This window comes from Drosophila simulans, chromosome 3L, assembly GCF_016746395.2.
Source record: "Drosophila simulans strain w501 chromosome 3L, Prin_Dsim_3.1, whole genome shotgun sequence".
NCBI classification, from domain to species: domain Eukaryota; kingdom Metazoa; phylum Arthropoda; class Insecta; order Diptera; family Drosophilidae; genus Drosophila; species Drosophila simulans.
The window spans coordinates 3,229,121-3,256,332 of record NC_052522.2 but is presented as its reverse complement, the minus strand read 5'-3'; the positions used below and the strand labels follow the sequence as shown (position 1 = coordinate 3,256,332).

At 42.9% G+C, this 27,212-nt stretch overlaps 3 protein-coding genes across 6 annotated transcripts; 1 reads left to right on the top strand and 2 right to left on the bottom strand.

Moving 5' to 3' along the window:
• The first annotated feature begins 1,202 nt into the window (after positions 1–1,202).
• Positions 1,203–5,017, top strand: LOC6736619. Of its 3 annotated transcripts, none has more exons than XM_016170303.3 (3): positions 1,203–1,294; positions 3,422–3,576; positions 4,304–5,017. In XM_016170303.3, the coding sequence occupies exons 2-3, from the start codon at positions 3,502–3,504 to the stop codon at positions 4,826–4,828; spliced, it is 600 nt and encodes a 199-aa protein (XP_016030207.1). In that variant the 5' UTR covers positions 1,203–1,294; positions 3,422–3,501; the 3' UTR covers positions 4,829–5,017. The 3 variants fall into 3 exon arrangements, with proteins under 3 accessions (XP_016030207.1, XP_016030206.1, XP_016030205.1); XM_016170302.3 differs by lacking the exon at positions 1,203–1,294 and adding an exon at positions 1,856–2,008; XM_016170301.3 differs by lacking the exon at positions 1,203–1,294 and adding an exon at positions 3,135–3,342.
• Positions 5,018–5,382: 365 nt separating this feature from the next.
• LOC6736618 (titin) lies at positions 5,383–9,647 on the bottom strand. The gene is made up of 3 exons (XM_002083438.4): positions 9,307–9,647; positions 8,052–8,369; positions 5,383–7,993 (listed from the first exon to the last, which is right to left on the bottom strand). The coding sequence occupies exons 1-3, from the start codon at positions 9,376–9,378 to the stop codon at positions 5,651–5,653; spliced, it is 2,733 nt and encodes a 910-aa protein (XP_002083474.1). The 5' UTR covers positions 9,379–9,647; the 3' UTR covers positions 5,383–5,650.
• A 3,877-nt stretch (positions 9,648–13,524) lies between these two features.
• LOC6736617 (aspartic and glutamic acid-rich protein) lies at positions 13,525–23,568 on the bottom strand. Of its 2 annotated transcripts, none has more exons than XM_002083437.4 (7): positions 23,065–23,568; positions 17,990–18,121; positions 17,319–17,469; positions 16,790–17,226; positions 16,240–16,716; positions 15,217–15,422; positions 13,525–14,118 (listed from the first exon to the last, which is right to left on the bottom strand). In XM_002083437.4, the coding sequence occupies exons 1-7, from the start codon at positions 23,219–23,221 to the stop codon at positions 13,894–13,896; spliced, it is 1,785 nt and encodes a 594-aa protein (XP_002083473.2). In that variant the 5' UTR covers positions 23,222–23,568; the 3' UTR covers positions 13,525–13,893. The 2 variants fall into 2 exon arrangements, with proteins under 2 accessions (XP_002083473.2, XP_016030204.1); XM_016170765.3 differs by having other exon boundaries at positions 13,525–14,088.
• Between the last annotated feature and the right edge of the window lie 3,644 nt (positions 23,569–27,212).

Here is a 27,212-nt window from a genome sequence, read left to right as displayed (position 1 = left end):
AAATTAATAAAAAACTAAATCCATTGTTTACGGAGAGTATAACATAAATAATAATTCGACTGTATATTTTATCAGCCTTTCGCTGCACTGTTGATAAAAATAAAACACGATATCTTTACTATTTTCGCAATTAAAAATGACAGAAAACACTTAAAAATGTTCACGATTTAGATAAGTTGATACTTTTTATCAACCATACAATTGCAAGTTAAGATTCTTTGTATTTCCCCTGTTCGTGGCTAGCCGATATTCACTGTATTTACAAGGACGCAAGTGGGAGCGGGAAGGGCGGTGCACGGGCAGTGTTGCTGTTGTTTTGCGATAAAGAGTGGAGAAAGAAAAGAAAATAACTTCCAATTTTCGCCGTTGTTGGCTTTGTTACTGCAAGAGCAAAGTGACGAGTGAAAAGTTGGCAAAATAAAATAGTGCAAATAGCATGGGTATCTTGGATTTTGCAGAAATTCCTTCGCTTCTCCTTTTTCCGCCTCAATTGGGGGTGGCACGCATACATACAAACAGAGTGTGTACATACATACGCGTATGTATGCAAGTTAATTGTGCACAGTCACAATGGTCGTGAAAGAAGAAAGGGGGAGGGTCGGGAAAACCGAGAACGATTCACAATTGCACGTGCACTGGTCGCGATTTCCGTATATCTCCTCACTACCCCGCCGTAAATTACCGATTGGCTGCCTGCCTTCTTGGTTGCTTTTTGCCGCACTTGAAGCGGATCGCACAGCACAGACGCAGATGTACAGCGCGGGTCCACGAATTTTTAATAAATAATTATTTTCCCGACTCAGTGTGGCTGCAACCACAGTCATCGAAAACGCCATCCGGCCAGTCGGAAAATACCAATAATATATCGATAATGTTGCGCAGCTCTATCGGGTTGATAGTAATGATTATCGACCGTTACTCAGGTATTTCATAAATAAGATTGAAAACTAGTAATTGCAGTAGAAACCAAAAGCTCAATGGCACTCAAGCTCAAAAGTGGTTTATGTATTGGATGGGAAAGGTAAATGACTTACTAGTGATGTCGTGCCTTTACAAGACAAAAATCTAAATCAAAAAAGATTGCATAAATTAAAATATCTTGGAAAAAAAGAACATATATTTGCATGACAAATGTGAGTTGTCAGTACAAACATTCAACTTAAAAATCTTTTTTGAAGATACTATTCATGGCTAAATCCGCATCACTGACCACGATCATTGGGGATTTCGTTAGTAGCGCGCTTACCGGCCGAGGAAACAGGTGTACAAAAAAAACGAAGCCATCATAAAATCGGTAATTCCAAAGTGACTACCCCCATAATCAATTCAGAAATCAGCGGAATTATATTGAGCATGTTTACGCATTTAGTTTAACTCAAGACTTATACCCATTTTTGGTTAAAAAGTAAATAAAACTTTTACCTATTTTACCTGTGCTGAATTCCGCGTGTGCGTGAAGTAGTGAGTGATAAGATTAGGCGAATGGGTAAATGTCTCCCTACGTGATAACGGGCAATTGGAACTTGAAGAGAAAATAAAGTGAAAAAAGTGTAAATAAAAGAAACCAAATTTAGTGAATTAGTCACTGTGAATGGAAGGGAGTTAGTGCGAGCTCCACATACGCAAATCTATATGTGCGACAAATGACAGTCATCAGCAGTGCCCGTAAACAAATTATGATAAAAAGATAAATCTATTATACGAACAGAGGAGATATGCTCATATGAGCAGCTTCCGGCTTTCGTACCGCTTAAACTGAAATGTCCAGTGGAAAATTATCTAAATTGGACTGCGAGTGCTACCGAACCTGTCTCCGATATTGTTATTGTTATGGTTGTTGGCATAATGATAGTAGCATTGATATAGGCATATTGGACGGGGAGAAAATATGTAAAACACATATAGTATATAGTATGCTGTACAGTATAAATTTCGATTTTCGAACAACTTCTAAAATGTAACATTCGTTAATAGCCCAAAAGTAAACACCGATAAGGAGAGTACAAAGGTGAGCGTAAGGCTGAGATTTATATGGCTATAGATTGGAATAGCGTGGCAAACGTTGTAATCTGGTAATATATCTAAATTCGATAGCTGTGAACGTGATCTTCCTCAAAATCTGGATCAGGCAACTTGTAAATGGCGTTAGAACAAAAGATCAGATGAGCACACAATTAGTCGTGGGTTTTGTGTCTACAACACAGGCCATTGTCACTAGTTATCCGCTTGGGTCATTGGCATTAAAATGGTAGTCAGAGTAGAACATAAAGCTAAAAAAAGTATTGGCTGTTGCACAGAAAGTTCCCCCTCTCGCTCGCAAATGACGTCACACAGGTGAAATGCATTGCACTGAATTTATTTCCATTCGTTTCAGTTTTGGTTTTAATTCGGTTTTCTCTCGTCGGTCATTAATTGGCAGACATGCAACTATTGCAGCATGGCCATTGTAATACATACATATGTACACACATATGTATATCCGGTATAATGCTCCTATATTCATTGGGCATTTGCAGTGGTCAGCGGGCTGCGTGAGGAAATATTAATAATACATTTCTAATAAATAGTGTGTGTGTGGAAAAAGTGATTCAACAAGTTGGTGATCGAATACCCTGCTTGAGTGGCGTTGACTGGGTTATCAGTTGCAACATACTCGTTTTACCTCATAATTGTTATATGATTAGATTTAAAATGCTTGACCACTTGCGGGCATTTCCGCTGATCCACTGAAGAAAACGTTTTACCGCTAGGAGTGCTAAAGATCACAATGTAACTCATTCATCCTTTTGAAAGATAAGATAAAGATAATAATATAACGCATTCATCCTTAAAATAAACGATAAGATAAGATATCTATTTAAAAGGCTCTTTAAGCATTTGATACTTCTTTTTACTACTTATTTCTCTCAGTGCCGGACTGTCGCTTCTAATATCAGTTGTTTGTGCTTAGGCAGCGACACCGCGTGAGAGAAAAAAGTTATCTGAGCACTGCTTTTGTTTAGCCCATTTGTTTTGCCTGCGCTCTTTTCTGTTTACCTGTGCTCGAGTGGGAGGGGTGGGGAGCGGCCTGGTGGTATTGGGAGCGAGTGAGAGGGAGTGGAGCTAGCTGGGGGCACAACTTGCGACACCTTTTGCCGCCGATCGCGAGTTCAGTAGCAATCGGTAGCCGGCGACAGCAACAACAAGCCCAAACAGAACCATTAGTCGACCCGACCGATATTCAGCGGAATATAAACATATATTCATAACATATATAGGTTTAAAAAGCACACACAAAGTAAACCATGTAAAATTCAGCGTTTACGGTAGAGATATGGTAATGCAGCGGTGGATGTGAACTCCGTAAGATAGCGGCTAAAATATCCGCGAGATACATTTAATGGGAGCATTACTCAAGCTCGTGTTTTTTGCGCCCTTTCAGTTGGTTTGCGGTGAATGCGTTCAACGGTGGATCTTCGCTTGCACCTTTCGCGATAGACGAGATACGGATACAGATACAGAATGGCCTCCAACAACAGTAGTACCACCGATCTGGACAGCCAGGTCAATGTGGAGGATTTGCCCATAACTTTCAAGGTGAGTGTTCACATGGCGAAATGCGTTTTCAAATTTAAATGCTGTGAAATATGTGGCGCAAGTTCAGGTACCAATCCCCATTAAGACCTCTTAAATATATGACCGAAAATACACGGAGAAAAATTATGCTATGATGGTACACAAAAATCAATGAGCTACCCCATTTAAAAATTAAATAGTAAAACGGTTTATGTACAATGTATCTCATATAATCAAATTAAGCTCTATATGTTTCGAGTACATTGGTTCCATATTGTCTATTAATATGACATAATATAGTGGATTTACATCCTAATTTTTCGATGACCGTTTTTTTATGAGTGCATAAGCGAACAAAAGCAGACATCTGAACATAATACCACCCGCACATGAGACATGACCAAAAAAAAGAGCCAGACACGCATGCGTCACGCCCTGCTGAACTTCACTTGGGGGCGTTGAGGGGATAGGGGCGTGGCAGTGGCACCACATGAGCAACAGCAACAGCTTTCTGGCTTGGCTGTGGACATCCGGTCGCAGGTCGGATGCAAATGAAGCGACTCTAACGGCAACGCATGCGCAGCGGAAACCAATGCCACCGATGAATAATCCCACAACGTCCATGAAAACATATTCTTTTACTCACGTAAAATACAAATATTTGGTTATGTACTCATTGGGAATTTTTTTAACTAAATGCAGTGTAGAATGGGCCATCTTTTTATTAATACACATTTTCTCGCTGCAGGTGAAGTACATAGGCTCCGAAGTGGCACGTGGCTTATGGGGCATCAAGTATACGCGTCGTCCGGTGGACATAATGGTGGGCGTGGCCAAGAACCTGCCGCCCAATAAGGTGCTGCCCAACTGCGAACTGAAGGTGTCCACCGACGGAGTCCAGCTGGAGATCATTTCGCCCAAGGCCAGCATCAATCACTGGAGCTATCCCATCGACACGATCTCGTATGGCGTTCAGGACCTGGTCTACACAAGGGTCTTTGCCATGATCGTGGTGAAGGACGACTCGAGTCCGCATCCCTTTGAGGTTCACGCCTTCGTATGCGACAGTCGTGCAATGGCGCGGAAGTTGACCTTTGCCCTGGCCGCCGCCTTCCAGGATTACTCGCGACGGGTCAAGGAGGCAGCCGGCGAGGAGGAAGGCGAGGGCACGGCCAGCGACACTATTACGCCCACACGACAAAAGTTCGCCATTGATCTGCGAACGCCGGAGGAAATCCAAGCTGGCGAACTGGAGCAGGAAACGGAGGCGTAGTTATCCTGGTGATCCTGCGTTGGCTCCGTCAATGTGATGTGATGTGTTAGTTACTTAACGTCCAGTGTTCACTGTATCTGTAAATTGTGGTTCTCTCACCTGGTAGTTGCCTCATACAGCTAATTACCCAAAGCCTAAGTGTTAATACGATTTGTAAACGATTTTCTAAAATAAATTACGAATATGGTATGTTTGACTATTTGAATATTGATGTTGGAATGCCCTTTGCATGCCCTTTCGTTTCCTAAGTCTTTCGTTTTTAAGCACTTATTTAAAATGTTAAAAAAAGTTTTAGGGTTATAGAATTATTTTTTAATATTACCATATATTTTAAGTTTTATATACATATATACGTAATAATTTCTTTAGGTTGTTTCTAAGCGTACCATCTCTACCGTGCAGAAATTGAATGCGATTAGGCAAAACACAGGACACTCAAACCTCTGCACGATGGAGTTGATTAGCTGGCCAAAAAGAGTTCTTTACCTATTTTACCCCACCTACATCAAACAATTTTATTATTTAATTTTTAATATTTTTATTTTAAGATTTTTTTTGCAATTTTTTTTAGTTTGTTTCTTTAACTGGTCGGAACAACAATTCTAAACTTAAATTTCAACGCTCGTCCGCAATTATCCTTTGAGAAATGGCCATAAAACTAGGAAATCAAAAAATTATTAAATACAACTTGCCTAGGTGCAAATGAGTGGGATAGCGTATTGGGAACTAGGAGGTGAACGGGGTTCCGGTTCGGGCTAAGTGGGAGAATAATCCTTGCCAGGATTGTTATCTGTCCTTCGCTGTATCTCCCTTTGTTCCTTTTTAGCTGGCATCGGCGCGGAACAGGAAACGTCGCTTGCGGGCGTCCATCTTTGGCTCCCGGACTTCCGGTTGGGATTCAGTTTCCGGCAGCGCTTCCGTATCCACTTTGCTCACCGTTACGGGCAGCGTTTGCACCTTGGACATGGCGGGTTCGAAAGCGGAGACGCGTTTGTAAATGGGCAGGATGACTTCCTCTTCCTGTCCGGCAGTGGATGCCGCCTCCTCCGTGGCCTGAGATTCAGGCTCCAACTGTTCTGAAGTGCTCTGAACCAAGGACATGGGCTCGGCACCACCAGGCGTGAGTATCAGCTCCATGGGAGCCATCTGATCCTTTTTGGGTGTCTGATCCAGACGCTCTTTGACCAGCTCCACGATGTCCTCGATGGAGGGCATGTATGCGGCTGTGACTAGACTCTCCTGGGCGTCGTCGTCGTGGGAAGCAGTCTGCTCGGGCGCGACCACCAGCTCAACCTCTGTCTCTGGAGCAGTCTCTTTGATTTCCTCGGGAGTGCTTTCCTTGACTTCTTCAGGAGAAGATTCTTTAGGCTCCTCCATAGGGGTTTCCTGAATTTCTACACTGGGAATCTCTTTGACTTCCTCAGGAGCTGTATCGACAACTTCCTCGGGAACGGATTCCTTAGCTTCTTCTGGAGCACTTTCCTTGGTCTCCTCTAGAGAAGATTCGGATACCACCTCGGGAGCGCTTTCCTTAGCGACCTCTGATGCCTCAGAGATTGCGGGAACAGGCTGAACTTCCACGGGAATAACCCGGACTGGGATTCTGTAGTCCATGGGCATATGTTGCACCTGCATTATATTGATGATCGGAGAGTCCTGCATCATCTCGGTCTTGTGGGACTTCTTGATTTCGGCTTCCTCCAACAACTGCTCCTCAACTGATGCATTCTTGTCCACGATCTCGGGCTCCGGAAGTTTGGCCTCCTCAATGGACACATCGGGATTACTTACTGGCAGTATACTCTCAGCCAAGTCAGTCTCTGGTTTCTCTTCATTCTTTTTCAGGGTGTTCAGAAAGTCGGTGATCAACTGTTCCGCTTCGGCGGCCATCACGGGATCCACTGGCTTGAAGCCTCCCAGGGACTCCTGCGCCTCCCCATCGTTAGTGTTATCCAGGATTTCTTCCACGAGAGGACTGTGCTGTTCCATTTCGGGAGTGGCTGGCATGCTCTCGGGGGCATCTGCCGGCTTGGCCGCCTCCAGAGCCTCTAGGTTAACCAAGGGTTCCTCATGCGAGTTGCTGGCCTCGATAATAGCTGGATCCGATTTTATTTCCTCGGGCTTAGCTTCTATGATCTGCTCTACCTTGGCTGGCACTTCGGGCTCCTCTTCGGCTTGAATTTCCTGGGGTTTCAGCTCCACCTCCGGCTTAGCTGCTTCTTCTGACTTGAGTTCTTCTTCGAGTTTCATTTCTTGTTCCGGCTTTGGCTCCTCCTCTGGTTTGGCCTCTTCAGTTATCTTAGCTTCCTCCTGCATTTCGGGTGCTTTCTCGATTTCCTGGGGCCTTGATTGATCCAGACTTTCCACTATGACTGCAGGAATCTCTTCGATGGCTTCAATGGGCTTGACATCATCGATCCTGTTATCAATCTCCACCTTCGAGGGTACCACTTCCTCAACAATGGCCTCTGGCTGAACGAAAGTTACAGCTGTCTCGGAAGCCTGAACTTCTGGCTCCTGGACTTCCACAGGAATAACTTCCGGTTCCGCGAACAAGGTCTGCAGTTTCAGTGTGGGCTGGGGCTCACTAAGTTGAACCACTGCCTCTGTGACCGCGGGTTCATTTTCCACGACCTCTTCAACTGTTTTCACTGTAGTTGGTGGCTTATTGAAGATAGCTGGACGCTTGCGGATTCCATTAAAGAGCTCATTTCGCATAGGTGGAGCAGCAATTGCAGGCCTCTTCACCTGGGGTCTTTCCTGGTGGGGTCTGCTGGTGAACCTCTGTGGCTTCATGGGCTTCGACTCCACCTCGACGTGGGAAATTGGCTCGGGAACAGCTTCTACCTCAGGTGCAGCAGTTACTGCAGCTGGAACCTTTCTCTGGGGCTGGGGCTTCCTTCGGTTGGGCTTGGGCTTTTGGGCCTTGACCGGCTTCATGGGCTTGGCTGTTTGGACTTCTGGTTCCGCCGGAACCTCTGGCTCTGACTCAACGGGTTCGGGTTCGGGCTCTGACTCCTCCTTCTCCGGCTCCTCGCTCTCCACGGGAGTGGGCTTACTTTCCTCCTCCGCAGGTCCACCAAAGTTGCCATTCAGTTCGTAGTATCTGGAGCTGTCCTCGCACTCGATGGTCATGTCCTCGCGACGCATGCAGGTGAACGATTCCTGTGATAAAAGTTGAATATATTTTGACTAAGCCAAGGATTCGTTTCAGAACACCCACCTGACTGAAGATGGTCTCCTCTGGGCAGATGAAGCTCCAGCGGAAAGTATTTTCCCTGCCATCGGCGTAGGTAACCGGCAGGCACACGTGGAAGATCTGACAGTCGTTCTCCACATCGGCATAGTACCCATAGGTCTTGTTGACACACGAGAAGTTATCCGTGATGTCCGAGCGGATGGAGGTGGCGTTGCTGGGCAGGGTGAGCGTTCCCATGGAAGCTGCTTCCGCTGGAGCCGACTCATCCTCCGTTTCGGTCTGTTCCGGCATTTCCACCTCTGCTGGCACGGGCTCCTCACGCGTCACGGGAGCTTTTCTCTTCTGTTGGATTTACGAAAAAGGAGAAATATTTATACAGCTATTTAAGGACGAAAATGTGAACCAGTTTCTGGAATCTACGATGGCTTGTATCCTATTCCCATTCCGTATCCTATCTTTAAGCCAGCTGTACGATCCATTCGGCTAACGAGGTACGTGATGAGCATGGACAATCCCGTGGATCCAGCACGTGACTCTGCGATCAACTAGGCACCCGAAAAATTTCACTTGTGTTCTAGTTTTCGTCTACGAGGCGGCGGCAAGTGAAAATTAAATTGAATCGAAGCGAAGCGAATGGACTCGAATCAAAAAGGTGAGTTCAAGCCCAGCCCACTGTGCACTTCGCACCTGTTGCAGCCCTTTTATGGGTCTCGCTGCAATTGAAGTCACTTTCGAATGGAACGCTCACATATTATCACATAATATTTTAGCCATATGGATTTGTTATTAACTTATTATTTTGGGCCCTGCATTTCAATGAGTTGGTGCCAAAAACTTTCAGTGGTACGTAGACCCTTCCCGAAAAAGGGTACCCTTCATGAGTAATGCAAACTTAAAGACTTTTGTGCTGGCAATTCTTGGAAGCTTTTCCAGTGATTTCTCTGGCGAATTCTCGCCGGCTTCTACCTGTCATTAAGCCACCTGCAGTGCCTATAAATACCATAGACCGAATTGTCTTGGAGTCTTGGCCGTTAAAAAAGGCTAAACGCTCGGCATACCAAATAAGCCAGGCCAAAGAAGTAGAAGAGGCATTCGTCATTCAGGTATGCAAATGCGAGTGAGTCCAGGCCATGTCCCATTAAGATTTCATCGTATGGCTCGGCGGGCCGGCAAACCATCCACTAACAGTTTCCCATTTCCGTTAAGGCGAACGGAAGTGGTCTTCGGTGGTCAAGCTGTCTGCTGCATGGATATCCAACCACTGGACTCTAACACTCACCTGGTGGGCGGACAAGGGTCCTGCGCTGCAGGTGGCCGTCAAGAGAAGCAGCAAACACAACGTTTTCCACATTTTCACACACAGATTGTTCAGTTTTGGTCACTATATATCACTTGGCTCGTAACACTTTGCTTAAAAAACACATGCGATAATCCGTTTTCTGGGTTTTTGGCTCTTTTTCTTGTGCTATTAGATGTGGGTGTGTGGGCTGCGTTTAATCCAATTCGATATCCCGGCTATATATTTGGGGTAAGACCAATGCTTGCACTCGCACTGCGGGCTCTTTGCACACCTGTGAGGCACCGTTGGCTGGAAAATACTAACTGCCACCGTCCACCGAGCCGCCCAATTTATATATTCTTCGCGTTGATTTATTAAGAATGCAAAAAGGCAGAGAAACCAAAGAGTCACGCACACACAGAGCAGCCCGAAGAAAGGTGGGCACTACGTATGTGGGTACAGTAACAACTCAATTACAACCACACACCATTACCTTTGCAACTGGAACCCTCCTCTTCACCGCAGACGTGACATTGCGCATACGCACTGTGTGTTGGTGTGCGTGGCGGTAAGTTTGGCGCGCATGCGCTAAAGTGTGCCGACGTATGTGGAACTCAAGTTGTGTGGAACCTGAGCGAAGAGACAGCTGAAGAGCGGCAGGAGAAATGATGGTCATGACCATGATCTTGTAATATCTCAATAAATTAGTACCAAATGTTATTATTATTCATTTCAACCCATTTACTTAGTTTTTCTAAGAAATAAAGTATATTTCCTTTATTAGTAATAATGACAAAAACTCATCTTTTTGAAGTGGTTCCCCTCTAATTAAAACTAAATCCTTCATCAAAACCCAGATATTCATTGACATTTGAGAATCCGCCAGTTCCGGCAGCGTAGTATTTCCAAAGAAGCCAGTGATCTTAGTTGGGTGACAAACTTTTATTACCAAGAAATTGTTTATCCATTAGGAGGCATCCAGAATGGCAGTTGGGTGACGAAGACACGAGTCCGCAGAGCAGATTACACTCGAAAGATTGCCCCGGCGACGACGTGAGATTGCAATTTTATAGTATGGAGTGGTGGTATCATGCCATATGATTCTTCTAGAGATGGGCAAACTAAAATTCGACAGGGTTCATTGGCTTGGCCCTGGGCGATTTGCGTGGAAGGATTATGCAACAAACGAAATATCATCATGCAGTGACTTTCACACACATCCAAAACTAAAAAGTTAAAAAAAATGAGACTGAAAAACCAAAATAAACCCCATTCGATACGAAACTCCCAAAACAAGCGAAGCCTATTAAGGCGCATTAGCAATTTAGAATGGTGTGCTACCATTTCGCATGCGAACGAGCCGTCCGTCATTGAAGTCCACGTATTTTGTGGTGCCGTATTACGCGACAATTATGAATTTCTAATTTCATGTTTAGTGCCCAGCCATTTCCCCTTTCCTCCCCCCGAGTTCTATCAAAATCACGTACACCCACAGCTGAAAAAAGCGAAAGCTGCAGAAGTCAATGGCATCGGAAATGGCCATTTAAATGGCTAATATTTATGGCCATTTAAATGGCTAATATTTATGGCACTTCTTATTAATTATTTATCGACTGGCGCTAGTTAGTTGTCATGGCTGTACCTGCCTCGTTCAACGCAAAGGCGGCTGATCAAAGGCGCTTATTTGGACTATCTGATTATGACTATCTCGAGTTGTTCATCTTGTAAGCGAACTGAGAGCTCCTGGCATAATAATGAGACTTAGTAGGTATAGAGGGGTTCTGGGTGATTAAGATGCCATGAAAATCATATGTGTTTCACTGCATTTACCTCATTTTCCCTCAATAAGGTTTATTTTTGTTAGTAAGTACTATTTCCTGCTAAAATTCCATGGAAATGAAAAGCCAGCCTACTAATAAAAATATATATATTTATTTATCTATCTTTTATGCCAATTGATTCCCTTAAAAACGATTAAAGTGAGCAATTCTGCGAACAAACCACAGCTGACTTCTTTAAGTCAAACTCTTTTAGCACGATTATCATCAGCATGCCTTCATGCACTTTATTGCACTTGGCAACAAAGTAACTCGATTGCAATTTGCATGAAATGTTTGCCAGTAAAAAAGGCATAAAGGGCCCAAACCAGGAGCGAATCGTGCAAAGATAAGCCAGTTGACAACAAGTCGACGTGTTGAGGTTGAGTCTGAAATTCTACGTCCAAGCAAAAAGCAGAATCATGACTGGAATTATGAAAGATACAATTATTAATAGAAGGGGAAGGTGGTGGGGGGTATGCTTAAACGGGTATTATTTTAAAATCGACTGGAAAAAATGCAGCAGCGAAAATGCTTCTTGGACTTGGACTTTTTCTTTTCGGACTTTCGGGGTTTTCTGTCTCGATTATAATGCAGCGAAAAAACACATGTAACTTTCTAAAATGCAAATGGCGCTGCAATGGAAAATCATGAGTGCTTTTCAATTTCAGAAGCATCCGAAATTAAACACGTGGGCGTTGGAATTGAAATGTGGTATCGCCCCTTCATTTTCTGCCACTGATCACCGAGTCGCGTGCACGCTGCGTATACGTGATATGGCGTTGGGCGGCGATGCAGGCCCACTTTCTAGCGGCACTTAAATTAATTAAGTTTCCATCAACTGCCCAAGTTGACAGTTCAACTGACAGCGGCACGTCGCCACCTGTCACTTAGTGGAGCATTCCTCGGAACGCGCTTAGAAATTATCCAAAACTTATTTGCCAAATCTCCTGACCCAAGTCCACGCCCACTTCCACTGACACTTCCTTTTGGCCAAAATCCATTGATACTATTTATGATTTTTCGCAAACACTGCACGTTGGTCACCGTTATTCCACCCGAACCCAATCCCCAATCCCCATTGAGCAAATATTCGCGCCGCGAGAATTTCAATTGATTGTTGTAGTGATTTTTGCTTTGTTTTTTGGCAACTTATCGAGAACAGATCGTATCTGCATGATTGATGGCCAGGAGCCACACCCACCAGACATCCAGATCGACACCACCGCCCACTATAAACATAAAACAAAGTCCAAAATGCACTGGAAGCAATTGACACTCTCTTTTAGAGTCCTGTCAAGCTGGGGAAATATGAAAAGTATTTCGGAATACAAAGTATATATCAACCTAAAAGTTAGAGGTTTCTAGTGTTAGATTTGATGAATACTTTAAAGAATGCATTATCTAGAATGCCAATTAAAACATCCATACTATCTCCTTTTCTTTCTGTGCAAAGGCGTAGTTTAGAAAGTGCTGAAAACTAAACTATTTCTTTTTCTCTTACGATCAATTATGTGGCACACGTTTGCAGACACCTTCGGTTCCAGTTCCAATTCATTCCGATCCCCTCCAAGTCGAGCTGGAACTTGGACTTGCTCCCACGCATTGGGCCAAGTCAATTGAATTTTTATGGCCAATTTCATTGATTTTAATTTTGCTAATGATAAGCATTTCTTTGCACGAAACTCCCACTCGATGATAACGAGCGCGCTGCGGCATGTCAATTTGCTTTTCCTCACGCTGCATTTTAATGGCCCCAGGTTTTCTTTCAATTAATTTAAACAAGGTCAATATCAAAATGTAAAAGCCAAACGTGTCAGAATGCGTGTAAAGCTGATTAGTTGTAATTTGACTTTCTTTTCGACCCCCTCCTGGACTTTATACATTAACTCGAAATCCCACTAAGTTTTCGATGTTTCCGTGCAGACTTTTATTCAGAAACATTTCCAGTTGTGCCAGACAATCCGTTCAGATTTATTAGCCATAAATTTGGCGCTCGAGTTGTCAGACGTTTGTCAAACACAAATTTAATGGCTTATTACAAACATTTTCCGTAAATCATTTGGCATTCCGAGCACAATCTGCGCATGCGCAAATTGTTTTGGCCCACAGCGACACCCAAAAAAATTAATGGCCCCCACAGACGCGACTATTTTGGGCGTACTTCTTCGCCATTTGGTATTACGGAGCAGTAGAGCCCAGAATTGGGCCACAGAATTTAGAATCAGCAGGTGAAACTTCTTTAGGAATTCCAGCGATTATTGACCGCATTCTGATTGGGGGAACCCAAGTCTGCTGATCACACCTCAAAAATGGAAGCAGGAAATGATGGGGCAGTTATGATTGGAAAATTTTGGAAGTCAATAATTTGCTACATCAAATAAGTAAATATTCAGATGCGTCCAATTTAGTTTTCTTTAATAAGCATCATATAACATACGAATACAATAAATAATTGGCATAAATAACTTATGTCTAGTTTGTTTGCTCGCTGCGAATGTATCCGAAACAGTTCTTCGATTTCTCATTAAAGGTACATTTTAAAATTTAGTCATATATTTAAGGCATTGCACTAAGGGGGCTAAGGGTTACAGCTAAAATTGGTTTACTGGCATTTCATTCATTGTGCTAAAATTAATTTTGCTCTAGGGCCTTAGGGATTATTTAATAATCAGCGTCGTACCACGAATGTTAATCAAATAAATACAATAAATAATGTCTCCATTGGAGGTCAGAGTTCAGGTGGAGTGGCTTGGACTTGTGGGTTAATCTACTGCCACTGGCCATACTGGTTGCGATAGGCCAGATAGTGGGGATCCGGGGTCTGCGACTGCTGCTGCGGCTGGCGCACCTGGTAGCTGTCCGTGGAGGAGTCCGTGTCCTCGACCGAGGGATCCGTCTGCAGGGAGCGCTTCCAGTAGCTACCCGGCTCGCTCCAGTCGTCGCCGTGGTCCTCGTAGTGGTGCTGATGGTGGGCATGTTCAACGTATACAACCTAGTTAGAAAATATGCAAAACGTGTGCCGTGAAGTGAGAAACACCAGAGGAAGTACCAAAGAGGCCCAAGAGTGTGAGTGGTTCGGTTTTATATTGACTGTATGTTTTGTGACTGTATCTGTATCTGTATCTGGGTGTATCTGAGTTTCATGTGTCTGTCTGTCCTGCAGGACTCTTTCAGAGCCATCGATTCGCTTCATCCGCCCAAAACTCGTACTTACACAGTGTGAAGGGAAAGACTTTGGAAACGAACTCTAAGATCTGTTTGAGGTTTTGGGTCTTAAAGTGTATGCTGTTATTAGAGAACACATTGGTTGGGATTTTCTGTTTCTTGTATAATTTCTTTTTTTTTTTAGAGTTGTACGTTCCGAGAACGTTTGTGAGCTGTCCAAAATTTTACCATATCTGAAACCAAAGAGGTCTGAATTTGTTAGCATACGGCACATTTTGGAGTCGTTAGGTGTTTGGAACTCTGGTGATTGAAGCTTGAAGAGGTTCTGGAGCTGGTCCCCGAAAACAGTTAGAGAAGTTAGAGCGCTCGGGTGTTTTGGAAGGTATCAACGCATTTTACATATTTTATATACATCATTTGTTCAAGAGATAGAGAGTCGAGAGGCAGGGGCAGTTGGAAAGAGATTAGCAGAGGTACACAGAAGAATTGGTGATCATAATAACATAAAATTTTACCAAGAGAATGATTTGTTTAAATTTGGAATTTAAAAGCATTTAAATGAATAAATAATTGAGTATAAGACCACGTTATATTTTAAATGAATTCACGCTAGTAAATTTATGTTTTTACGATCAACCATTAAGTCAAATTAAATTTTCTTTATACATTTCATGGTGAGAACCCTTCATTTTTGCTTGACAACAAACAGCATCGAAAACAAACCTTGGCCCATAAAAATGGTTGTTCACTTATGACTAGTGTAAGGACATTCTTATCAGAACTGAAAGAGTGCAGAAAATCCATTAGAGTCGGGTATCCCTTGGTCTAGCAACCTGAACATGATGTTCGTGTGTGTCAGTACAGTGAAACCGGGCTAATTGCCCCGGAACAAACTCACAGGATCTGGGACCCAAGCTCAACTCACCTTAGATGGCGGACTGCCGCGCTTCACATCGATCCAGAATCGGGCTATATTGATCAGCAGGCCGATCAGGGCTATGGCAAAGAACTTGACCTGCAGATGGGCGCCCAGGATCTTGAGCAGCAGTTCGATTTTGGCTTTCAGGAAGCTGCCGATCATGATGAACTTGGCAATGGCCTTCTTCTTCTTCTTCTTCTTGCCGCGGGTCACTATATACATTTCGATAAAGGATGATCAGAGGAAATTCGGATGCATTAGTATTATTTTGCTCTGGTTTGATCACACTTACTTGGCTACATCGAACAAGAAACGCAAATAACATTTAAATTCTTCGCTTGGGAGGGTGGTGTTTGTTAGTATGAACTGCAGTGCGCGTTAAGTGCGTTAACGATAACGAAACGGCATTCAAAAAGCAAGCAAAAAGCAGGCAACTTAACTTAATTTAAACCAAACACTTACATAATTTAAAATAACTAAATCTCCTGTATGCCAAAGATTTTAATTTACATTGAAAACATGTGGCGCATTACTGAAGAGCTCAGCAGCGCCATCTACACAGCTAACAAAATAAGCTCAGGCTTCCGCCTCTGTTATGTAGATGGCGCCACAAAAGAAACTTTTCAGGCTTCAGAAACACTTTTACCATTATAAATTTGATAAATGCTATGCCTTTGGTAAAAAAATTTTGAACCTACATAATTTATATAATAAATAATAAATAATATTACAAATTATATATAATCTTTCTTTTGCGATCTTTACACCATCACCAGATATAAACACAAACTTAAACCAGTCATCAAGACCAATACAGAATATTTTCGGTGAATTGTTTCAAACATTATTATCTACTTCAAAAAGACATAATGTTTTTAAGATGTCCAAATTAATTCTGAACATTTTTCCACCGAAAAAACTCTATATCATAGACAAAACTGGAAGCTTAGACATAGAAGGCACTAAGTTGTGCTTGAGAAAACGGTGCGCAAAAGTCATGTAAAACCACACGCAGCAAACAACACACACCTCCGTTACTTCTACCATAATTAAGTGGGTTCCTGTGCTTGCGTTTTCCCCCGCCGACTCCCGAGAGCACATCATCCGCGTCCGCCAGTTCGTCGAGCAGGCCCAATCCCAGACTGAGGTCGCTCTGCTCGTGCTCCACGACGGCTGACCCGTGTTGACCCTTGCGCTTCCGCTTGCCCTTCATGCGGCGCTTCTGCTTCCGTTTCCTCATCGGTTTTCCCACGGATGCTGTGTCATCGGCGCTCCCGTGACTGATCACCGAGGATCCGCCCTCGTGTCCGGAGTCCACCTCGTGGTGTTCCGGTGCCGCCTGGACCACCACCAATGTGGAGGGCTGTGTCTCCGACCCGTGACCCTTCTTCTTGTTCTTCTTGCGCTTGCCGCCCTTCTTGTTCTTCTTGCGTTTACCGCCGCCCGGCTTTTTCAGCGCACCCGCTGCAGTTTCGTCGCCATCCTGGAGCTCGATGAATTCCACACCTGGATTTAAGAATATCAAGTTAGTAAGATTTTTGAGAATGCCCAGGATACCTAAATTATCCCTAATCTTTACCTGTTGAAGTATTGTCCTCGGCTAAGACAGGATTTTTCCCATCACCTTGGGATTGCGCTGCTGGCGCTCCACTGAAGACACTTGGAGTGTTTTCCTTTTCATTATCATTCTCGGGTGCTGAGACTGCCTCATCCACATCCTCGTCTTCGTTCTCAGCTTCAGTCTCTGGCTCATGGTCCTGATCCTGATCCTGTTCCGCCGTGCTATCCGAGTCGTCATCCTCCTCATCCCGGTCATCATCCTCCTCCTCATCATCCTCCTCATTATTGGCATCCGCATCCTCATCCTCTGCATTCTCCTCCTCCTCCGCCGCATTGCTGGCATCGTCCGCATCCGCCTCTTCGTCATCTTCGGCACTATTTCCACTCTGATCAGTTTCACTATCATCCTCAACCGCTTTCGGTGTCTGCAGATACTCGTATTCGCGACCTAGGAAGCTGCAGGTGATGGCGAAATGGAAAACAACAACAAAACAGGAAGATTAACACTCTGGCGAAAATCTACATTCAACCCGTTTGTCCACACTCACCCGTCCATGGATTCGGCCAGGTATTTCTTCATGTAATTCGTGCCGATCTCAATTTTCTTCAGTATCGTCGACGGCTTCTCTTTCACGGGCAACTCCGATGTGCTGTACCCTCTTCTCTCGATCGTGGCGTTCATCTGCCGATCGGCCTCGACTGTCCCAAAAAATAAAAAAAAAGTACATGAAAATAATTTGGTGAAAAAAGAAAATGCTTTCGATTTTAATTGCTTTTCCATGTAAATTCCTAGCACGTTTGCTATTTTTTTTTTTTGGAGTTGCGTGTATAATTTACAACCAACTCCTCCAAAATTCATTGATTATCGTACTTAGTGATCACTAAACCCTGGGGGTTTCCTTGACTTTTTCCTAGAGTCTCACCCACGAATTGTAGTTTCAATTTCGAGTTTAGCTTGAAGGTTGGTGAAAATGCTAGCTTTTCATAGCTGGGAATTTTATTTGCCCACATATGTGGGAAAACTCTGTCTATACACATATTTTCCACTAACAATTGAAAATTGTGTTTGGCTCAAAGCTTTCTATAGTTAAATGTTTTATAGTTATTATTGTTTCAGTAACATAATTTTCAAAATGTTGAATAAAACATAAAAATATCAAATTATTATTTTCATCAATTAAAATTTAAAAATACTTCTGTGTTCTTCGCCTAAACTCACCTTTTAGTTTCTGCCATTGGACATTGAGCTCCCCATCCCAAACATCCAGTATCCGACCGGATTGTTGGCGGGCACAGGTCCAGGGTTCCGCTCTGATGGGGCACAAGGCCAGGTCCAGATACGGTGATACCTCTGCAAGAAGACGGCCCGTTGAGATCAGCGTAAGTAAATACAGCAAAACTAGTCAAATATTAAATGGAAAACTGCCAACGAATTGGGCAAACGCGCGATTGACAGCTCGACTGACTTTCTGTCCGGGCAAACTCAGTGGGGATTTGTGGTCTGATTTGGCCAACATGGTCATGGCTCTAACTTGGCGATTTTCAGCCAGTGCAAATATTTGAGTGAAAGTATGTGTGACCAGTACCACTGGGCAATCATTTCAACACCTTGTGTGGTTTTCTGACCACCGATGTGCGGTGCGTGCAGATGCATCGTACTCCACCCCCCCTTTGGATATCCATTATCCCAGTACACAATACCCGATGTTCGCGGCGCGAGCCATGTTTTAGTTAACATCGGAGATTGCCATCAATCAGTGATGGAGTGAAAAGCTCAGCGATTGCCGTCAATTAAAATTATTGCTACATGTTCAGTTTGATCGCATCTTAATTTGAGCCCATTTAAATGGGAATAAATTAATTTGTCTCGGTGGCAAAGATGCCATTGTAAATCAATTTACACAAAACATGCAACCAAATACGATAAGTAGCAAAATAAATACTAATTCATCTGGCGCCAAAAATTTGTTACCTTGCAGGCATTAATAATTTTCTTCTCTCTGATGATATACAAGTCCCAGATTTTCGCACAAATTGAGCAATTTTTCCGCTACTTAAATTCATTAGTATTTGCTTAGGCCTTTTGTTAATTTAATTGCATGAAAGGAGTCGTGATAAGTGAAAATGTAATGCTACTTCGTGTGTATTTTCTCATGTCGTTAGTTGTCTGTTTGTCACAATTTATTTGGCTCATTTCACTTTCAATGGCACCGACACAGCGCGTACTTTGACCCAAGGCTCCGCTAATATTTCCAAATTCAATGGCGAGTGAAAGCCGCGAGGAGATGCCACAAGTGCCCGCCTGTGAGAAATTGTTTACCTGCAACTCGTGGTGACATCCCATAGATAACATCCTGCTAAATTCGACCCACGCCGCTGGAAAACCGAATAACAACAAGGAAAACCTGTGCCAGAATGCGCAGAGTTAGGGAGCAAAGGAGTGCCAAGAAGGGAAATCGAAGACTCTGGGGAAGTTGAAAGAAAGCCACATCGTGATGCACTCAAAGGAATCTTTTTGGAAGAAATATTGTATATTCAATAGACAATAAAATACTGAATGCAAATATAGAATATATGCTTTACTAATCTTAGGTCTGCAGTATTTCTTTCAGTGTACTCCCTGGCGAGCATCTTTGATATTTGGCAGCTGTCCTCTTTGGCCGACAAATGTGGCACATTACCTCCAGCTGCTTGGAAGCTGCTTAGCAGCCATTCTGGCCAAAACCTAACCAAGTTGCCATTTGCCATTTGGACCGATGATTTCGCCTGGGCCTCTGGGCTTTTCACTTTTCTTTACCATTTCGCTGGCAGGGCGTATGGTAATTCGATGGCAATGCCAATAATCCCTGTCCCAGCTAATTTCCAGTATCAAATGAACTTTCACTGCCGTGGAGGTTTATGCGTGGCTTACTTGTAGTTATATATTTATAGGTAGTCACTGAAAATGCTAGGCCTCGGCTTGATGATGGGTGACGCATTTGGCTATGGTAAACCTTAACTTCTCCAGCTGGCCAACTGTAAACTGCTGCTGGACTGCTGGGCATGTGGGCCAACTTGCCGGCCATTTGGCTAATTCACCTTGCCTGAGGAGCGGCTATAACAGTAGCTCGTAAAATATTAGCATAATCACTGGAAATTCTGAGTTATTTTTCTTGGCCAGATTAAGTTGTAAACATGAAATATGGCCACGGAGCATCGTGTGCGGCGTTTGAAAGTGAATCGAATGATTGGGGGCTTGTCTTACCGGAGACTGTCTTAAAAATAGATATAAAATTAAATAAAAGCACAGCCTTTAGCAAATATATTTTTTAGGGATTTGTTAAGCAATTGAGAAATAGCGTGAATACATTTTGCGATGTGAATCATTTGAAAGTGAAGGTTGAGTGGGCATGCTTTTGAAATCTAAGCCTAAGATACAGATAATATATTTCTTTTCTTCTGAGGCCAGACACCCGTTGCTATTAAAATAATTAACAAGATTGCTCTACAAGACCATTAAATTATATATTTTAAAGTCTATAAATTGATTCTTTCTGTCTGAGCTTGAAGCACTCGCAATTTAATTCCCCGCCAAGCCATTTTGGGCAGCTGAATTAAATACAATGATCTAGTGGTTTCGGCATTTAAAGCATCTCAGACTTCGTTACAAAAGAATTTTATGGCCATTATAGAAATCGGACGGAACAATATGGCACTCTTAACCGTTAGCGTGCGACCCATCAGACATATAGACATGTGAGCATGAAGAGCTCTGCCGAGCTTGAAGCTTTAATAAACTTTCACTGGTTTCGATCTGGCGCAGAATTTGAATTGAAGACACCGCCGACGACGAATCAACCGCAAGTTAAATGCAAACTCAAAACACAAACAAGACATGGCCGGCAGCTACAACTTGAGCAACATCGCCGCACATGTTGTATATTGATTAGAGCTCCACTTTGACTAGGCAAATCAATGGGTGCACTGAGGGAAACTGTGCATTGGAACCCGAAATATATTCTAATTTTTTCATATTTATAGTAGCAATACTGTAGGTTGTTCTGTAAAGTCCAAATTTATAACTTGCTATCTAATAAATATGTATACATATGTAGTTGTGATTGACACGTTTATTGTTTAAATGTATAGTTATTCCAAGCCTCTCAAGTAACAGTGTTGATACTCAGCTGGATCTGGTTTTGTTTATTAAGTGAGAAGTGTGCGCTGAGCAATTATGGAAATATTTCCACGCGTTTTCCTGTGTGGCAAATGGCTGCAACTGAAATGGTGATCCAAATCCCACTCGATGCTACGCAGAAACCAAGTGGCCCAAGTGGCGAGTCAAACTTGACAGATGGAGACGCAGTTACAGCTTCATGTGGCTCCAGTTTGGCCATCTCTCCAAACTGGGCGAGATGCCAATGCCGATGCCGATGCCAGAAAAGCGACAATTAAAAAATGAAATTAGATTTCATTCCAGTGAAGCGCAGCACTTTTCATTTTTGTGCGCTTCGCGACCAAAAATGTCGCCAATGCTGCTCCGTTTAGGAGTTTGCTTAGCCATGGTTTCCAGTGCGGCATTGTTTGCCTTTTGGCCAGACCCGTTCGGACCGGGCTTATTTAAATAGTAGGTGACTTGCCTCGGACACTCTCACATACAAATATGACGGTTATAACCCAATTACGAGTGTTTTTCAAGTTTTTCTGTTGTCTCTTGCGCCTCGCTTGGCTTTTGGTGTCGGCGCAATTTGTACAAGCCCCCGGAATGGAGACGCTCGCATATCCCCCTCCTCCGCGGGATAACTCCCTTCAAGTTTGGGTTGGCTCAACACCAAGTTGGTGTAGTCACCATCACCATCTAAATCTGACAGTATCGCGACTAAGAAATCAACTTGTTTATACATTCTTATTGTTTGCGTTGCCGTTGTTATTGCGCCTTTTACAGGTGTTTGCTCTTCGGGAGCCTCGGGGTTTTGGATTAAGTCAGCAGATTGATTGGGATACATATGTCTTTTGGAAGAAATAAATTAGGTCTCTCAGTAATGAATCCAAAATATAACTAGCCTTCCTTTTTTGCGGTTGCACAAGATAAGTCTTTGGGTATATTCGTATCTTACGGATGTGAAATAATGGAATGCATTATACTGACATGCAACATAACGAATCTATTGAATTAATCTATAATTATTCCAAAGTCGTGGTGTATTTACAGGTATTACATTGTAAGATAATTATGATAAACTGATACACATACCACTTTCTAAATGAATGTGCAAAATATTTGGACTAACACATCGCCCACAACATATTCACAGTCCGCGCCCATTCATTTATTTCCACTCCGTGACTTTCGTAATTAAATTTACATATCTCAAGTGCAGTTCAAGTGTATCTGATATTCGTTTAATCGGCGAGCAAAACGTTAATTCATGTTTGCTTGCCACTTCTTTAATGACTCGACATTCAGCGGGGCCTATGTCTATCGTAACACCCAACCAGCCGCCCTTCTTTCGGTTCTGGTTTAGTTGGTTATGACCCATATTACATGCTCAGAAGCAGATCGAGACGCCAAGTGCCCTAAACGATAACGAGGTGTATGCTTTTTCTGTCTGCTCAGCAATGGTAGTGCCTTCTTGCACTTGTTGCCGCGGCTTTGCTAATTGTTCGCCATGCACTCAAAGCTCTTTAGTGGCTTGAAACAAAGCTGAACAGCAGCGGCCACGAAAAAAGTGTCGTACGCTCCACAACGTAACAGAACCAAATTGGTAAGAACCAAGTCGCATTCAAGCTACTTTGTTATGCTGCATTGCCCATGGAAGTCACCTGATTGACAGCTCATAAAAACTTTAAAACTCTGGTTTGCCATTAACCATTTTTCGGTTAGGCCACTATATTCTTAAATTATATTTTCACTGCAACTATTTATGATTTTTTCCCCAGGTGGAGAATCGTGTGCTGGCCAAGATTGATGCCTGTTTTACAGTGACAGCCCTGATGGATCGGCGGCCACTCTGGTGGCTCATAAATCTTGGCGATTCTTTGGCTTCGGTGGCAGTGACAGTGGCGACTTTCGTTTGGCGGCTGGCCGATTATATAATTGCCGAACGCTGAAATCGCCACTCTCACAGCCAGCTTAATGAACTGAAATTTCACTGCAATAAACGTATTTTACTTAGGGCTTTTGTTTATGTTTTGTTTCTTTGTCTGCTGGCTCACTACTCGTTATATTACACCAAAAAAATACGAAATTAAAATACAGAGAAATTTGGGAGCTGCGAGAGAGTCTCAGCAGCTTTGATTGGAGACCTGTCTTACCATTTAATCGTCGTCCAACTTGCTGGTGTGCTGGCGTTAAAGCCAGATCTGAACGATCTGCATGGCGGGCTGGCAAACTCCAGGCTTTGGCCAAAGAAATCTGCGTTGGCAGGAGCAGACAGATCAGGCCTGCTATAACCGTCGGCTGCCAGTCCATTTTGTATAGTTAGTATTGGCCGCCCCTCTCTTCTAATCTTCGATGTGGATTTATAATATATGTTCACTAGCACCGTTAGATGAAATCGGAAATCTGGAGAAACCAAAGTCAGCAGCACACACACGTGATTTATATACGCTTATCGGCACGCACAAGAACAACGGCGCTTTGTTCCATTTTCAAATTCTATTTTCCAAAAAACCCGAATCGAAAACCCGCACGAATATGGTTTGTTGTTATGGGTAGGTGGTTATGTGGATGCACTGGCTCCTCGGCGATCTGCTCACGACCAAGTTCAAGGTAAGATTAAGCCATGACGCGCATACGTAAGAAGTTTTATACCAAACCGCGACTTAAGAGAGTGCGATGTGAAAGCGCTCATGCAGCGGCTCTTTGGAAAGTTGGCAGCCGAGGTGGCCAAAAGCGGCTCTCTTCCAACGGCCAGGCAAATTGGTAAGTTGGTAACTTGGCTACCCACCTGGCTATTGACTTGTTGTTGGCCGGTGTGGATTTTAGCAAATGTGCGGCATGCACTGAACAAACGGATCAATTAAGCTGTCCGCTATGCGAATTTTCAGTGTCACACTGAATGCGATACTCCAGGAATTCTCTCGGCAATTCTCTGGTGGTCATATGTAAACCATCGAACTTTGACTTGACCTAAACGCAGGGAGCGATCCGGCAAGTATTGTGTTAGCAACAGCTTTGTAAACAAAAGGTGGTTTGGGTTTTAAGCTTATCCCCAACAAAGAAGCTTCGGATTTCTTTGTTTTTATTTATATTTTATAATAAATCCACTAGTTAGCCTATTTAAAACCTATTAACCTACGAGCTAAGCTTGATTCGATAATATTGTTTACAGTTCAATAAAATAAATGAGTAAATTTATAATTAATTATATTTAAAATAAACAATCCTGGCCAACAAAAATATTAGTTTTATTAAACTAAGTCAAGCTAAAATCCATGGCTGGCCCAATCGATTTCTATTAAATCAGTAACCAAGTTTTTTTTTTGCAGAGAACTAAATAATCTGCATCAATCCTCAATGAATGCCATGAATAACCCACAAGTCGAACTCCTCTTTTCACTGCCAAGAGTGACATATGAACTCATGGATATCATTGGAAAGTCGATCGTGAGATGCTAATCCTGTGGCGAAATGCTTATATGGCAGATGCAAATCCTGTATTGGGTCAAGAAGGTGATTGCTCCATGGAGATTTTCCTCGCAGCAGCAAACAAATTTCATCCCACAAGAGTGAGCACACATAGATCTTTAACATACCCCTTCATCACTTTTACTTTTTCCCTAACGAAATTCATTAGCACCTCGCGTGTATTGCATCAACAATTTGTTAACCAAATTAAGCAAGTTTAGGCAAACTGAAAGACAGTTGCATCATTGATAAATTCTGGTTGAGGAAAGACACGTTTCTTCACCTGTCGAGCAAATGAAAAATGAAAGTTTTTTATCTCTTTACTTAGGTTGTGTCCATAACTGATTTGGATAATTCGCAAACTAATGCTATTTGTGTGTAAGGGCTCGGCCTGCGTCACAAACTGATCTTATAAAGAGTAAATATCAGGGGGCGCCCTCACACAACATTGACACGCACAAAAAGAAAGTTTGCACAACTTATTGATATTTTCTGATTGAAGTTTAAAAAACGAGGTGTGACCGAATCGGGTGCCCCAATCCCATTTGGTCAACGCACTCGCACACTGCTCGAATTTTTGATTAGCCCCCGAATTACGAAATTATCCATTGTGAGCGGCGAATTAGCGAAGAATTCGTGATGAACGCTCGTTTATACGTATAAAAATAAGCTGGTATATCTCCCCCATATCATATATCAATTTCACTTTCAGCGGACAGGCGACAGGCAATTAAGGAGACATAGGGCTGCCAAAGATGTCGCCAAGGTAGTTGGCTGCCTCGTCTGGTAGCCATAAGGTAGCTGACATACCCGTTCCCAGGCCATGTCCAATTATCATGTTAGAAAGAGAGTGAGAGCAGCCAGATCCGCTGACAGCACGTCCCCAGCCCCCAACTCCCGATTCAGGCTCATACATGGGAAGAAATCACTATAATTAATGTCTTTCAAAACATCCATTTCATATTTTCATAAAGCTTTACATCAACACTTTACATGCAAGATATCGTATTTTTGAAATTGATTGAATGGAAATCACATTTCTTTGCATTTCCAAATATTGCAATTTTAAAATAACAATATACCACTTAAGTCAATTATGACTATGAACTTGTAGTGCATCATAAATATTCAGATCCTATATTGAAAAACAAAACTATACAATCTAAGCACTTTATTTTGAAATTTGCATTGCCAAAAAAATTTTCTTTTTGTGCACCTTTGGATGCCCAGTGTCTTGGCTGTCAGTTAGACGCAATTATCCACATTTTATATATAGTAGAGGCATAGATGCTGGCCATGGTGGATCTGTCGATGCTCATGATTTGTCGCTTCCAAGCTGGCCACCAAATGCAATGGACAGAAAAAACCTTTGGAGTATTTCAATAATCGCAGTTTGCCGCTGAAATGCTGAGCCACTGGCCTGCTGCTGTGCGTTAGAAAGCCGCCGATCAGAGAAATTCAATGTGCATTTTCATTTGTTGCTAGTTTGTAGTCGTCTACCTATTATACTTTGCTCTGCTGCTGGTTTAGCCTTATCAACTGTTGGTATAAGCAGCGCCATTTTGTTTTTGGCACGGCTAGCTAATTAATTGAAACGCTCGACTAAGGCCGTCGTCTGCCGACAAAGAAGACATCACCACTCAGCTCAGATCGAGTGGACACAACTCGACTCGTCTCGTTACTCAAGTCGAACGTCATCGGCCCACACTTATGACGGCTGGCTAATGGCTGGCACCGCGCATCTTGGCCAGGTCCACTCTGCTATGTCCTCCTATAAATCAGTCAGCGAGCAAGATTCCATAACGCCAGCCGACCGGCCTTGGGGATCCATGGAGCAGGAGGATCGGACTGGGGTATATGGCCATTACATGCTCGCCCGACTGTCTGAGCGGCTCTAATTGCCTCAGATAAATATTTATCGAGCACCTTGCCGTTGGCCCAATCTGGTTTGGCTTTAATATGCATCACTTGTCGCTTAAAACTGCTTAATTGCCCGTCAATTGCTTCTGGCTTCACTTTCTATGGCGGCTAATTAACAGGTCCTTGCTAATATTAATATTCATTATACCACCTGTTGAGCGTGTTGTGCTTTTGAGTGCTTTTTGATGTCGCCAAATCGAAAGACTTAGGGCACGAACTTCGTGCAGTGAGGTGCAAAACTTTGGTGCCTACTTTACGGGTGCCTTGAATTTGTAGTAGCAAAGACACAAACCAACCGTTGAGTAAGCAAGGCTACTGAAATATTGTATTAAATTTTCTATTCATCTGGCAACGGCTAACGTTTTTTACTTCAGTGCTTGTTTAAATTCTCAATTTAATTTTATTTTTGTATAATAAAATTTTCTGTTGATTTTAGTTAATTTTGTGCATTATTTTTCAGATTTTAATTAAATAACGTTTGTCAACTGTATCCTTCAGTCAGCTTTTATCGTGTCAATATCTAAACACACGTTTCTATCAACACCAGTCACACTCCAAGCTGTATTCCATCAATCATCACCCATGTTAACCGATATAATAACTCAATCAACTAAATAGCGTTATAGAAAAGCCTGCAATTACTTAAACCTAACCGTTCCATGCCATATTAAGTCATTCAATCTTTCACTTTGTTCAAATATTTGTAGCAAATGAAGCGAAGCTCTAAAATGGGTACTTGCTAATAAGCAAATCGGCTTATCCACTCTATAATAATTGAGCATAATTGGATTTGTCTGGCTTAAGCTTGGCGAATCGTTTTTCAGCCTCTAGGCTACCGAATAAAAAAAACCAACAAAACACCGCCGACGAAATCCGCAATGTCAAGACATGACTTGGACTTCCATTTCAATGT